General features: G+C 44.7%; 2 protein-coding genes across 2 annotated transcripts in view; one reads left to right on the top strand and one right to left on the bottom strand.

Moving 5' to 3' along the window:
- LOC126337076 (pseudouridine-5'-phosphate glycosidase-like) overlaps positions 1 to 15,258 on the bottom strand; it is a 1,418,644-nt gene that overhangs the window by 1,136,525 nt on the left and 266,861 nt on the right. The window lies entirely within an intron of this gene.
- On the top strand, positions 4,230 to 13,455 carry LOC126337075 (uncharacterized). The gene is made up of 3 exons (XM_050001419.1): positions 4,230 to 5,575; positions 5,960 to 6,179; positions 6,264 to 13,455. Exons 1-3 carry the CDS (start codon positions 4,817 to 4,819, stop codon positions 6,665 to 6,667), a joined length of 1,383 nt encoding a protein of 460 aa, XP_049857376.1. The 5' UTR covers positions 4,230 to 4,816; the 3' UTR covers positions 6,668 to 13,455.

Here is a 15,258-nt window from a genome sequence, read left to right as displayed (position 1 = left end):
GCTTAAGATACATAAACAAGATTTCATACTACGAACTCTTTTCTTGACAATTTTCTTATTGCTTGCGTTGATTTCTGTGGAGCACTATTAGTCTTGTGTCACTAGTTACAGATATTTCATCGGAAACTGTGATTTAAAGTCTAACTATTGTGTGTTCATTTTGTCTCTTCCTATTAGGTTTGTTCACGTACAAGTTTGCCAACCTAACGAAATCTGTGCTGAAAACTACCAGGCTGTTAAATACGGCCGGCCGGAGTGGCCGTGCGGTTCTAGGCGCTACAATCTGGAACCGTGAGACCGCTACTGTCGCAGGTTTGAATCCTGCCTCGGGCATGGATGTGTGTGATGTCCTTAGGTTAGTTAGGTTTAAGTGGTTCTAAGTTCTAGGGTACTGATGACCTCAGTAGTTAGGTCCCATAGTGCTCAGAGCCATTTGAACCATTTGTTAAAATACGCGTGTTTAATAGGTCTTGCTTCTTAAATAGCAAATTTTACTTGCATACAATGTAAATGACTTTTTGCTTTTTCCATTCAGTAAAATGACAGCGAAATTTACTAGGCTGAGAACAGTGCTAGGGCTTCTTCATTTCCGTCAAATTTTTGGCCTTCTTCCAACGAAACACTAACGATTACTGTTTCTATTCACCCCACAAATTCCGCAAACACAGTGCTACATTTTCTGTTTGCCAAAACTCAGCTTCTGATTAATGGGGCTGTATTGCAAATTTGCTTGTCATGTACCTAAATTAAAAACAACACAATTTATATTGGTACTTCCAAAAAATCTTCCACGTCAGCAAATTTTGCACCATATCCACTGTTTGTCACACAGTGAACAAAACATCGACTGATACTGCCGCCAACTTTGAAATTCACAATATCCTGTCATACGGGTTCACTGCTAACCTAGAGAAACAAATCTTTGAATGACATTGCCATTTATCTTCCGACACGGCAGCATAGAACATCCTTGGAAGTTTCTTTCCCGTTCACCCCATTACAAGGTCCTAATACACCTAGGTGACAGAAGTCATGGGACACCTTCTAATATCGTGTCGGACAGCCTTTCGCCCGGCGTAGTCCAGCTGCTCAACGTGGCATGAACTCAAGAAGTAGTTGGAAGTCCTCTGCGGAAATAGAGAGTCATGCTGCCTCTACAGCCGTCCATACTTGCAAAAGTGTTGCCGATGCAGTATTCTGTGCACGAGCTGACCTCTCGATTATGTCCACAAATGTTCGATGGGCGGACAAATCATTCGCTCGAACTGTCCAGAGTGTTCTTCAAACCAACTGCGAACAATTGCGGCCCCGTGACAAGGTGCGTTGTCATCCATAAAAATTCCATCGCTGTTGGTGAACATGTATCCATGGCTGGCTGTGAAAGGTCTCCCTGTAGTCTAACATAGCCTATTTCAGTCAATGATCGATTCAGTTGGACCATAGGGCCCAATACATTCTTTTTAAACACATCCCACATCATTATGGAGCCACCTTCAGCTTGCACAATGCCTTGGTACAACATGGGTCTATTACTTTGTGAGGTCTGCGCCACACTCGAACCTACCATCAACTCTTACCAACAGAAATTGGGACTCATCTGACCAGTCCACGATTTTCTAGTCGTCTAGGGTCCAACCAACATGGCCACGGCCCCAGGAGAGGCGCTGCAGGTAATGCCGCGCTGTTAGCAACGGAACTCGCGTCGGTCATCTGCTGCCATAGACCATCAACGTCAGATTTCACAGCATTGTCCTAACGGATACGTTCGTTGTACGTCCCACATTGATTTCTGACGCTATTTCAGCAGTGTCGTTTGTCTGTTAGCACTGACAACTCTACGCAAACGCCGCTGCCCTCGGTCGTTAAGTGAGGTCCGTCGACCACTGCTTTGTCCGTGGTGAGAGGTAATACCTGAAATTTGGTATTCTCGGTACTCTCTTGATACTGTGGATTTCGGAATACTGAATTCGTTAACGATTACCGAAACTGAATGTCCCACGCATCCAGTTCCAACTGTCATTCCGCGTTCAGAGTCTGTTAATTCCCGTCGTGCGGCCATAATCACCATGCCATAGAAATGGCAAGACCGAGCGAGGTGGCGCAGTGGTTAGCACACTGGACTCGCATTCGGGAGGACGACCGTTCAGTTCCGCGTCCGGCCATCCTGATTTAGGTTTCCCGTGATTTCCCTAAATCACTCCAGGCAAATGCCGGGATTGTTCCCCTGAAAGGGCACGGCCGACTTCCTTCTTCCCCGTCCTTCACTAATCCGATGAGACCGATGACCTCGCTGTCTGGTCTCCTCCCCCCCCCCCACCGCCCAAAAGAAAAAAAAAAGAAAAAGAAAAAAAACAGAAATGGCAGCTCCGCCAATGCACTGCCTATTAAACCTAGAGTACGCGGTTCTACCGCCATTTGTATAAGTGCATATCGTTATCTCATGACTTTAGTGTCCTCATTGTACTCGTCGTGTGTGTATCTCACAGTAAAAGAAACGGCTCCAGATTTTGTCTAAGAGTTTAAATTATGTAGTGTGGGGAAGGGGAGCTATTATTTCGGTCCTATCGCCTCTGGGAGGAATGCATATCATTCTTAAAGTAAAATAATTTACCTTGTCGGTGAACTGGAAGTACTTGTAAATATATAAGAGAAGTTGCGCATTAGAAAAGAACAGCATACCGTACTCAAATGAAGACAAAAGAATCTTGGAGGCAGGATGAGAGAACGTAATAATTATTTCTTACAGTAAACTAGCTCAAAGTACGGCCGTTGTCGTAGATATGTTCTCATTCGATTCCTATTTGCTCAGATGCTCTTTTGAGATTTTCAAACTTCCATTGCTACAATTCCTTCTCAAACGTCGTCAATGAGTCCATTCTCAAGAACCGGCAGCGAGCCAGTCGCAGCAGGAAACTCTTGTGAAGACGTTAGAATCGAAGGGAATCATTTCTAAAAGCGTGCTGCAAACTACTCTCACACTGATTAATCTTGTGACAGAGCAGCTCGTTTACCAGTTTACATGTAAAGCAACTGACTGCAACTGACATTATTACCATTCATCACATTCCCAGATGTAGTTATGAAACTATTTCGCAACCTCCTTTTTATTTGCAGAAATGTAATGCCAAACGATAATTATGACTTTCTTTCGTTGCAGGTTCTCGCTGCGTGAGAAGTCGGACGGAAGGACACCAGGCCAACTATAACTTGGAGCGATAACCAACCAGGAAAGGTTGTCAGCACTTCAGTATCATCAGATGACATCGGATATATGCATCAGAGACCACTTGCGCTGAGTCTCGTCAAGAACGTGCGAGTGGTACTGCATTAGGAGAATCTGTGACACGGCCACAACTGCAGTTCACTGAACTGTGAATCGTTATGCATGTGGGACTCGACAACGAAAAGATTACTTCTCCCAGTTCCACAGCTATCACAAGCGTGTGAAAGTAGAATAAATCTTTGTGACGTGTTGTGTGCAGGCTTCTGCTACGAATAAGCTGAAACAAGCTATACACTGTATGTGTACTGACTGATGAAAAGAAATGAAAAACAGACAAGACTCTTGAACCGAAGCTCGTTACTGGCAGGTAGCTACGCGTGCCAGTTTTCTCCGACACATACTGCTTGTTTCTAATACTCGAGGTACATTAAAAATAGAAACAGCAAAATAGGGGCCCGGAGCGTCAACCGCGAGCCCTGCTGAGAAGAGGAGAGAAGGTTTCGGCCCTAGAGGCCTCGGCTATCTTCAGGAGCGGGACAAGCCCGACGACTAGCGACATGACGTGCAATAGGCGCAACCACGGCACAAGGATACTGTGCTGGAGGACACTGAGCTCCGAGGAGGACCTCGGATGAATTCGGGCTTCAACAGTCCCATACACAACATGCATATCGACACTAGGCCGCTCAGTTTGTTGATTTATTGTACAGTGTTGTTGAATTTATAAGGCGGAAGCCACAACTATACTATATATAATACTGGTAAAGCGGAAGGCAACGGAATTCTAAAACAGAGTTACTTAATGTTAAAAGGTATTTACGCTTTGTTGATAGTTGTCAATGTGCTGTTATTGTTTAGCTGTTTCTAGTAAGTTCGTAAATCGGCATTTCGACGGAGAATCTACCTATTTATAATATAAAATAGATGACAATAAAGTAGTGGTGACGGTCTTGCCAAGGCGAAACAACTGCATGCTGGTAACTGTGACGCAACGTGGACCCTTAGGCTCTGCGAGCTCATCGCTGGAGAGTGCCTTGTAAGACAAGGACCTACCAGACACCTTAAGGCCGCTACTCGCTCGTAAAGGAAGTAGCAAACGCCGCAAGGTGGGGTGCACGAATAAGAATAACAACAAACACCAAGCTTCCTTTAGCTGGAACAGTGCTGTACTGCATGTTTAGAGGCAGTCTGTGACAACGAAACATATATGCGGGGTTAGAGGAGGTATAATCTTCACAGCGCTCCTAACTGTGTAACATAATATTCTGTGAAAAGAGAGAGATGGTAATTGGGTAGATTCGTACAGCAGCAACGGAAAAACAGACTGCAGGAAGAAGGTGCCCGGAGCAGCAGCCGTCCAAGAAGATGTGATAGGTTGTGATGATCAGCCAGAAAGCAGAATAAACGGAGATCACGAGACGAGTCGGAAGCGGCGAGGCAGTTGCAGCGAGCGAGTGGAGCAGCAGCGAGTGGCTGCGCATGCGCGACTATGCGGCCACGCTGAGTGGCGGCGAGCAGCTGCCGGTAGCTCCATGAGCTGCGCCGCACCACGACAGCTTTCCGCGACACGGCCGGCCTCGCCCCTCTTCACCAATGACGGTGATGCTCCTGCAGCACTCTGCCCTCCGACACTACAAGCTGCCCTCTCCTCCGCCGCCACGAATGACGAAGCCCGCCCCGGACGCCTCCATATACTGTAGCGACTACCAGACGAGGAACAATAACAACAACAACAACAACGGTAACAAGCAGAAACGAACGCACCACAAGCTGTCGCTGCACCCGCAACAGCAGCAGGGCTGCAAGACGACTGCGATGCGCTACTACCGTCTATGGATCTACACGTGCAATGCCGTGCTGTTGGTGAGCGTGCTAGGATTCGCCATCGTGGCGGGCAGAATCGTGGTGGCCGACCCCCGGCGGTACCTCGTGCCGGGCCTGTCCCTGTACCAGCCCAGCTTCCTCTACGCCTACCTGGCCCTGGCGACGCAGAGCGGCCTCCTGCAGCTGGTCGGCTGTTTGGGCGCGCTACGCCTCAACGAGCGGCTCCTCAACGTGTACTGGCTGCTACTGCTGGTGCTCCTCTTTGGCGACGCCATCGTCGGCGTCGTGTGGGTATTTCGCTTCGACAAGATCTGCGCCGACTTGCGCCCCACGCTGAAGCAGCGGCTGGCGGCGGAGTACGGCGTCGACCGCGACTTCACGGCGCTGTGGGACGCTCTCCAGAGGGACTACCGCTGCTGCGGCGTCGACGGCGCCCAAGACTACGCGGCGGTGGCGAACCGCAGCGCAGGGGCCACCGTCTCGGCGTCGGCTGGGTCTACGGCGCCGACGGCAGCCGCTACCGCCAACGTGTCGTCGTTGGGCGGCCCCACTACGGCCGCTACTGTCGTCGGGTCGACGACGACGGCTGCCGCCGCGCCGGACGTCGGAAAGCCGGAGTGGCTGTGGAACGACCACGGCCACCGCCAGCACGACAGCGGAGGGCACGACATCGTGCCGGAGAGCTGCTGCCGGTTCCTGGGTGCCACTTCGGAGAGACACGCCAGTACCGCAGGCTCGTCCCCGACGGCGCCAGACTCTGAAATGGACGCCAATCGCGTTCCGATCGAGGCCAGCCAGCGGGGGGCCACCCTCGGTCCCAACCAGAAGAGCGCCCACCCTTGCGGCAGCGCACCGGCCGTGCCGCCCTTCCGCGGCTCCGGCACGGCTTCCGCCACCGTTACGGGCGCGCAGCCGCACTACCACACTACCGGTTGCGAGGCGCGCCTGCTCCTCTGGCTGCGCCAGAGCGCGGACATCCTGTTCGTCCTCGGGTACTGCGTCATCGCCTTCCTCAAGCTGTGCTTCCTCGGCATCCTGCGGTACGAGATCCGCGAGATGATCCAGAAGATCAAGATCCTGCAGGGCGAGATGCGGCCGCCGCCTCTGCTGCTGACGGAGCTGGGCGGCGGCGGCAGCGGCGGCGGGGCGGGCGCCATCAGCCCGGCGGGCGTGCCGTCGCCAGCGCACGCGGCCGCCGTGGCCGGGGCCGCCGCAGCGGCGGGCGCCACGCCGCCTCACCTGCAGCCGCTGCTCATGAACCACACGCGCGCCGCCTCCGCCGCCAACAACGGCGACCTCATGGGCGGCGCCGGGGGCGTGGGCGGCGGCGGCGGTGGAGGCGCGGGAGGCGGCGTCCGCCAGCCTCCGGACAGCCTGCAGGCGACGCCGCTGCACGCCGCCGCTCTCTCCCACCGGCACCTCAGCATGCTCAACAACGACGGCACCGACTCCGACACCAACAGCAACTGCGCCCTCATCATCTCGGAGGACGTCGGCGCGGGCAAACCCGTCAGCAGCGGTCCTCGGCGCGGCTGCGGCTCCAACGGCAACAACAACTACGAGATCCACGAGCTGCAGGAGCTCAACAGGCTGCTCTCCAGGCACCAGACACAGATCTGACTAAGGTCGTTGCTGCTGTGGTGCTTCCCTCTGCGGGGAAGGCACTTCTAAGTTCGGCGCCAAAGCTCCTACACCGCAGCCCTTCCCCTCGCTTGACAGCTTTGCTTCTATGCTTGGAGATCAAACACGTGCGGGCAATTTGTCCCGTGTGTTTGCCACTATAGGACACGTTAGCACGTGACACTTTTTAAAAAAAGTGTAATATCGCAAAGAAACAGACTAGTGGAGTGTACATATAAAAACACACACAGACAGCCACTTAGCTGTCCGACAATTGTGAACAAAACTGTCTCCTAGATGAAATAGAGCCAGTGTGAACAATTTCTGAATCATGTGATCGAATATGTGCTAATCAAAAACACCAATCAATCTAAATTAATCGATGGTATCTTCATCTCAAACAAAAATTTATGAGCTCTGTTTACTTTAGAAATGTCTGTACCTAACTTGTTCATCGTCACCGTTATTTTCATTGAATAATCTAACTCACAGGTACGGCAAATACATCCCTAGTATATCTCGAGCATATCTTTAAAAATGTCTGTAGCAGCAAATTATCAGTTAGTCTCATGCGGAACGAAACGACCAAACGTCTGACATCTGTCCCATCATACTGTTGACATCAATATTGTGGAAGAGCGCGTCAACGATTCAGCATCAACCATCGTATTTATTACAACTCTGTGCCTCCCCGAAACTCGAATCCGGTTATTTCCCGAGGGCAGTGATTTCCAGTTTGTGGAAGCATGAGCATCTAACGACCAATTCAGAAATCTATGTGATCCTTTCTTCCTGAATCAACCCTGAAGAAAGGATTTCAGGAAGAACGAATGCTGAACGGCCTACGTATCGATAAGTGCCCTGTATCTCTCCTAAGAGACGTCATTTGCCTTTCCTCTCGCATTTATCACAATTACAGTTTACCCTGATGTTTTATTCTATTATATGTAAGCTATTCAGCTCAAAAAACATCGCTCATTGAGTATTTCAAGGTATGCCGATCGTCAACGGTAAATGTTTTAGTTTTAACTCTACATTAAATGTTGTTTATACTGTAATTTTATGTACATAGTCGACTCAGATGTGTGGTATTAGTTTGGTGCGATATTTCATGCACGGCCATTTACAGAAGTTAAGAGAAAACAGAAGGATATCAGACCTTGGACGAATGACAGAGCCAGTTCTATACCTGCCCTGTCTAGACGAAGTTGCGTAGCACGCGCTTTCCACGGTCACTGCCTGCGCTATCGTTTGAGCTAATGAAAGTACTCTTTTAGCAACGTTTTCTTGTAATCAGAAACGAGCGCCGCTTACGCCTGATACCGGCCGTCGCACAAAATAACCATTAAGCAGGATTGGAGTGACTCCACGTTACAAAAACGACATTGAAAATATCTTCGAAAATGGCAGAGAAAAGGCATGCGATTACTGAGTCACCGGAGAGACGCCCGGTAGGTTTTCAGGTCTCTTGGCTGTAATAATAATAATAATAATAATAATACAATTTTAGACCGATACTGTAGGCAGCTGGTCTCAGCCCCGATTATTACGCGAGATACGCGCCGCTGGACTTGCTTTGTAACTGACTACTGAGGGGTTGAATTAACTTCACAGATATGAAACGAGTTAAGGTAGACGAAATCAATGAAGATGCAGTGAAATGAAATGATACCTCTGAAGTAACTTTCAGAAATACAGAACCTCACTCCACTGAATATGTCATTGGTGAAGAAAACAAAATATTTTACGCAGTGGTATCATCGCACATTCAGAATTACTTTATAAAGCAGGCCATTGTTTCCCGCTAGCGGTGTAAAGTAACAGGAGTGTCACACAGAAGCATTAAAATGCAGGAGAAATCTAGATGTAAATTCAGACGCTGACTCGATCTCTGAAACGAACCCAGGTAATGCAGATAGCATAGTGCAGATCATGAAAGGTAGAGATCCGGCTTCGAATCCTTTCCCAGTTAACAACTTACATCTATGACGAAGGTTTGTTTCAGCTATTTCTATGCTGCTGAGTTAACAACACTATTCATTTAGTTTGTTTAACAGCTGTATTGCCTCTAAATAAGCGTTAGATACTAGATTTTTAGACTACAAGTACCTGTAATAACTAGTTACGTCCAGTATTTGTACGTTTTACTGTATGGCGCTCTATAGTCAGTAACAGCACAGACAGTAGTACAGCGCTGAACCACCAGGCTGCAGCACTGGCGCGGCAGCATGCGGTAATTGCGGTGGCACCAGTCACCATTAGCTGCAGCATAGCTAATTTCCAATATCCTGGACATTAGCATTTCCCTGATCTGTAGGGTCACAAGGCAGTCGCTTCTGATCCCTCTGGTGAGCTCCACCTGGTGTACTGCAGCAAGTTAAGAACTGAAGGAAAACTGTCTGTCTGAAGTATGTTACTTGCTTGTTCTTTCCGAGTCCGGGGCGATATATCGCCTACGATCATCCATAGCCGTTTTGTAGCTATTCTCATAAATTCATCACTGCAGCAACATCTGTAATTACATGCAATGATTTGTGATGACGGCAAAAGAACACATTTGTCTACCCACAAAATTTTCTTGTACCAGTCAAAATCTATCAAATAAGCAAAGAGGCATCCGCTATCTCCTGTATTCACCGACTGTTCATTGACGTGTCACATATTGTTCCTTATCTTTCAATAGTTGAAAAATATTTAAAAATAGAGCCAAGTGTATTCAGGCTTTCGTGGGGATTGTGCTGATGGTATTTTATCGGATTATCGACCTCACCTTGAAGAAATATTTCGCCAAGTGTCTTACTCAATTCAATTGAAAATTACAAGTAGAAAAGGGAACACGATAAAATTTCATCAACAGCGTATGGATATAAATAAAACGTAGAACTATATTTTGGATCTCGCAGTATAATGTGCGTGGATTCTCGCTTCTAAAACTTAATCACGGTTTCTGTCTATATTTCGAGGGGCGGAGGGAAATTTTCGTTTCTGCTAAAATTATATATGTTTTAATAAAAACAAAGTGTAAACCACTGTGCAATATGATATGGTGATTTGTTATGATCCACTGAAAAGTATGTCATCTCCATTTCTTGCGCTCATAGTTTTCAGTCACCTTATACTTATTACTATCATTTGTTGTCCAGATACGTTTATTTAAAATCCATCGCGCAACTTGTGGCATCAAAAACGTTGAATGAATTTTTGCAGGAAGACATACGAAGCTACGATTAAACAACTGTAGGAAATTATTTATGTTGTCCTTTGAATTCTGGGAAGGCATTCGCTCCGTTGAACATCAATGACAAATTAATAAGGACACGCGATAGCGGATACCAGACGTGACCATGTTGACCAAGTTGCTCACCTGGAAAAGAGCCCGAGAAAACAAGATGTCTGTGTTAGATCCATGATGGCACTACGAAGTTATCATCGAGGTTCAAGTTCTAATTTGCTTACGGCCGCGAAATAAAGACTGTAGGAGTGAGGACCGTAGACGCCGCCTATCTGTTTTCACTGGTCCTGTAATATCAGTTAATAGTATCAAACACTGAACGTTTTCCTGCAGACTTTATTTTTTTGGGTTATGTTACGAAACAAACGCTATTGGGAAAGATTTGGGTCCAAAAGCATTCCTCCCTCAAATTTCCACACAAGTCCTTCACACCGATGTTTACGTCTTTTATTAGGAAAAGGCATCAGCGGAGGACTTTGAAGTACGAAGAAACGTCAACAATATAAGAAATATATAATGAATTAAGCTAAATACGCCAATCAAAGCGCAACATGATGCTACTGCTCCTGTTTACGAGTTTAAGGACATTGAACACCTCAGGTCATCACCCTCCCATTTACGCACCAGGACGGAATCGGTACACCATATGTCTGCGCCTAGAGTCTGAGAGAGTTTTCTGAATGTTTGCGTAGCGCGCGTCTGAGGCGGAGTGTGAGAACCAGCCCGGTATTCACCTAGTAGGATGTGTGAAACCACCTAAAATCCACATCCACAGTGTTCGGCACATCGTCTCTCGTGGTTAATCCGTCGGAAGGATTCGAACCGGAGCCAGCGTGCCTCCCTTTCCAAGAAGCGGGATCTCCAGTGCGCAAGTTTATCAAGGCGTCTCAAGTGCAACAGGCATCAGTACAAACGTCGCCACTAATGATGGCTCACAGGCCTAAAAAATACGCACGCGCCAAGGGCTGATCAAAAGTATAAGGATTCCATGAAGGGGATTTCAGTTCAAATGGTGCGACGGCTTTCTTTCATTTTTCATCCTTAGGTGTACAGTATATGAATCACAGTGATTGGGATTTTATATCTTCTTCAATTAAATCAGCTCTTTTTCAATGACTTCATCTTAAATAAAACTCTAAAGATGATAACGTAGACGCAGCACCCAAAATTTGTTTCTTAGTTCCTACCCGTTCAACAATTTTACCAACGTTTATAAGTCGATGTACGTATGGCTACAAAACGGTCCTTAGTGCATCACGCAACTAAAACATGACGAAATTGCTTGTAAATAACATCTGCTTCGCACGTGATAGCAATTACATTTTATACTGTGTGCTTTCTATTTCCCAGAATGAACGGTGACGTGAGTTTTACTTTCGAAGTTCTGCTGGACTGATTTGGTAACAGATACCTACAAATATATGATTATGTATTTTCTATGTGATGATTTGGTATTTTAGACAAATAAATGTAAAAATTCATACATCCTAGTTGTTTTTCCCAATAAATTCTTTGTTTCTGATATCAGCCCATGAAATTCTGGTTTTTGTCTTTTAAACTCCCGTTTATGTAAGTGATAATTACTATACATTACTATCTACTTTTGTGTTGTCTGTATTTCAACGAAAGATTTCTTTCAGTATTCATCACATTTTCTCTCATAATTCTAAAGACGTCTACCACTGCGAATGATGCACCATTAACATACCAGCAACTGCTTCTCCTTACTCTTTAATGTGTTTTGGGGAAACAATCGCTTGGGACACTGCATTCCTTTGGCAGGCTGTTCAAGATGTGTTTCAAGTCATCGCACAGCGATGACTGTTTCTATATCAACTAAATCGTTAGTGGCGAACATCCAAGCACCTACAACAATTTTTTCTCGCAGTTTCAAAACCTTCTTCGGATAAGAGAATTATTTTATGATCGGAGAATTTATTCTTTCTCAACAATCACGAGAAAGCTTCCCCCTCTAAATTTAATTTGCTCTTGGCTTGATTAGGAACGCCAGGTTTGCTTCTTTCGTTCTTCTGCCAGCATCTACTGACGTACGTGTCGAAGGAAATTTTCGTCTTAATTTAAGGCAGCGAAATAAAGGGTTATGTATCAGTTTTATTAACGTAAGAAACACAAATAATCGTTCGCTGGAGATCACGATATCGAGTCTGCACAGACCTGTCGTCACTCTTCGTCTATACGAACAGAAAAGCTTACGTATCATGTCGCCTACAACGACCAAAAAAATTAACATCAAATCGCCTACAACTGATCAACTGTGACTCAGAGACTTCATTTACAGTACTTTGTTGAGCTTCTCTACTAGTAATCGACAAGGCCAACTGTTGACAAAACTTGCAACTGTTTTCGGGTTTCCTTCCGAGCCTCGGCCCAGGAAGTCGAGAGGCCATCTCCTGAGACTTTACGTCAACCGAAGTCTCAACTATCATTCTTCTACTAACAGGACCTCAATATATGCGATAAAACTAGCTCTATCCTTGGAATAATTGTGGACGTATGCATACTCAGAAATCACGGAATATTTTGCTCCGTTTATAATGTGTTAACATCTTTATTTTATGAGGAGCGATTGACACTTAAGACTGTATCTGATCAATTACGTAAAGACACAGAATAATAAATAAGGGAAATAAAAGAAAGACAGAATGTGTTACTAGAAGCAAAGATTTTCTGTAAGTGAGACAACATTCAAAGGAGAAAACACATTATGCAGTGACGCACAACTGAAAGCAGGCTGTTCAAGACTTGTTTCAAGTTATCGCACGGCGATAATTGTTTCCATTGTCAACTACAACCAAATATATTTATAGCAGGCAATAATGGTAGATGGTCAAATTACTGACGACTGCTTAAGCCCAAAAGTTGGTAGTACAGAGTTATTAATTAAATGTGGGAATATTAGAGTTGGAATATCGTTACCAACAGTCTGTGTCATCTTCCCAGTTGAAAATGATCTACAGGCCACACAATATTTTTATAGCTGCAATGCATTTCCGTTCGCATTAAAAATTAGCTTGCTGCACTGAGATTTTTTTACCCGGGGGGAAAAATTCTATTACAATTGAAACTTATTGTTCATACGAAAATATAGCCCTTGAAGTCAACAAAGGACATAAAACAAATTAAAGGAGAGCAAATTTCAAGGCAGCCATGGGCTGATGTATCTCTTTACAAGAACGAAAAATTAACATTTGCCGAATGCGAAACATAGGAAACAGCACAGCTACTGAGCAAAGTTGTGAATCATAAGGTTCAGCATCTCAATTTGTATACAATTTAAAAGCTGAAATAATAAATTGTTTGAAGGCTCACTCACAATTTCGGAGCAAATACTGCAAATCAGGAAATCTAGAAGACGAAGAGTTATCACATTATCTTTGCATCAGAAAAACACCCGCATCCATTTATGGCAGACTTACTACCTGAATATTCACAATATAAATAATTAAGAAAATTATTAATAATTTTTTTTCATTTTTCGCTTATCACTTTCTTTCTTAACGTGAATCACTTCTGTAATTCCCGTCACCTTGTTTATAGTCGATAAATAATGGAAAGAAGTACTTGATTTAATGTTTGAATGTTGCAATTGATGGAAATTTGCTTATAAGATGCCAAAACCATGATTTTTAATTATGAGCATTAGGCATTTTGATGTCTCGTTTCTAGAAAAATAACTTTGAGACCGCTGCTATACAATGAGAATGACTGAGTAAGGCTAAAAGTAGTTTTGACACAATTATCTCTCGGTTCTTAAAAAATATAATGAGCCTTATAGATTACTGTAAATCATGTCAGTAGTGACATACTACAGCTGTTTACACACGATATAACATATTGTAGTTATTTGCACACTATTATGTACAACGCACGAAATTCCCTTAGAAACGCACAAACTTTAGCAGTTAGAAAACATAGTAATTATTTGAAATACAATAAGCAAGCGTTACACTGGCCATATGATATAAATATTTATGGAAGCGCATTATTTGGTTTAATTACAAGAGCCAGTTGATTACTGGTCTCTTTACAGTTCTCTGATACGGGTTATCAAATACTGCTGTAGAATATTGCTTACTAGAGTAGTTTCCAAACTGACTAAGCTGTCGAAATGTCTCTGAAGTGTTCGATGCAGTTGGCACAATACGCTCGGCGTATCTGCTGCGCATTACATACGAGAAACAAACTGATAGAAAAGTGACGTCTGCATTACAAGTGATGGGTTTGTTTCCAAACAAGTGAAGACGTCGTACTACTTCAGTAGCTTATTTTCTTTCCTAACTTTCATAATGATCCTACAGCAGCGCGACAGCTTGCTGAGAACTACTACGAGTATTAATCGCATATTGTTCTTCGTGGCCTCTGCAGAATCTGTCAGTGCCATCCTAATGGCCACAGTTGCGGCCTTAAGCTACTGAGTGTTTCTGTCCATTAATATTATTACTCTTAGTATATATCAAATGCAGTAATTTCTAAAAGGTGCACATAAAGCATTGTTGGGATTAAATTTTTCGAGACAGACGTAAATCCCGATAGTGACTTAATAGCTCTACAAGCTCATGAAATAACAGAAGAGGAAAGAGCATTAGTAAATAACACGCCAAATACGAGTTTACACGAAGAATTTTACAGCAAATGATAGACATCAAATGACCATCTAACATTATTATGTAAAAAGTATTCTGATCTAATCGCCCTTCCTCTTAGTGAAAAGTGAAACTCACTCAGTAATGAGTTGGTAATTCAGAACGATCAGGTCCTTTTTTAATGCTAATTGGCTCTTTGTTAAGTAAATGGAATCATATTTGGTACCATCATTTAAGGAAACTAATTTTTCAGTGTATTTCAGAATTATTTCTGGCTTTTTACTAGCTTGTTTACGCCCCATAATTGGAGTATCTCCCTGTTTTACAGTAAATAAAGAGTCGTTCAACTAATGTTCAGAGCATCAAGTTATCTGAAAGAACGGACACTGCTGTCAAGTTACATGCCTAGAGGTTCATGTACGATTGGCGCATGTTAAGTGTTCTTTGTAGCTTTGTTCCCACTCCTCTACGGATATAATGTTCAGTTTATCTGGCTTTTCTTTTATTCGATCATCTGATTTCCTTGACAGCCTTTTTATTATGGTTCTAACAAGAACCTTATTCGCCAGTGACCTGACCTGTTAAAACTGCACGTTTTAGTTTTTATGCCCTCTTTGAAGTGCTGCACATCGTCCTTTTCACTTTATTCCATTTTAATGCGGCCTTTGTGGCCGACGGAGTATCTGTGCTTACACAGATGCCATGCTGGTGATGGCACGTTGACAGAGCGTCACAAGACCGGCTCACAGGAACAG

Source organism: Schistocerca gregaria, chromosome 2, assembly GCF_023897955.1.
Source record: "Schistocerca gregaria isolate iqSchGreg1 chromosome 2, iqSchGreg1.2, whole genome shotgun sequence".
Lineage (NCBI taxonomy): Eukaryota > Metazoa > Arthropoda > Insecta > Orthoptera > Acrididae > Schistocerca > Schistocerca gregaria.
The sequence above is the reverse complement of the archived record's forward strand: the minus strand, read 5'-3'. Positions and strand labels throughout refer to the sequence as shown.

Bases quoted from the DNA above. Each gene is read 5' to 3' on its own strand.
- LOC126337075 (XM_050001419.1), top strand. From the start codon at position 4,817: ATGACGGTGATGCTCCTGCAGCACTCTGCCCTCCGACACTACAAGCTG. The intron at 5,576-5,959 runs GTGTCGTCGTTG...ACGGGCGCGCAG, and splicing joins CGGCAGCCGCTACCGCCAAC to CCGCACTACCACACTACCGG. The intron at 6,180-6,263 runs GCAGCGGCGGCG...GGGCCGCCGCAG, and splicing joins GACGGAGCTGGGCGGCGGCG to CGGCGGGCGCCACGCCGCCT.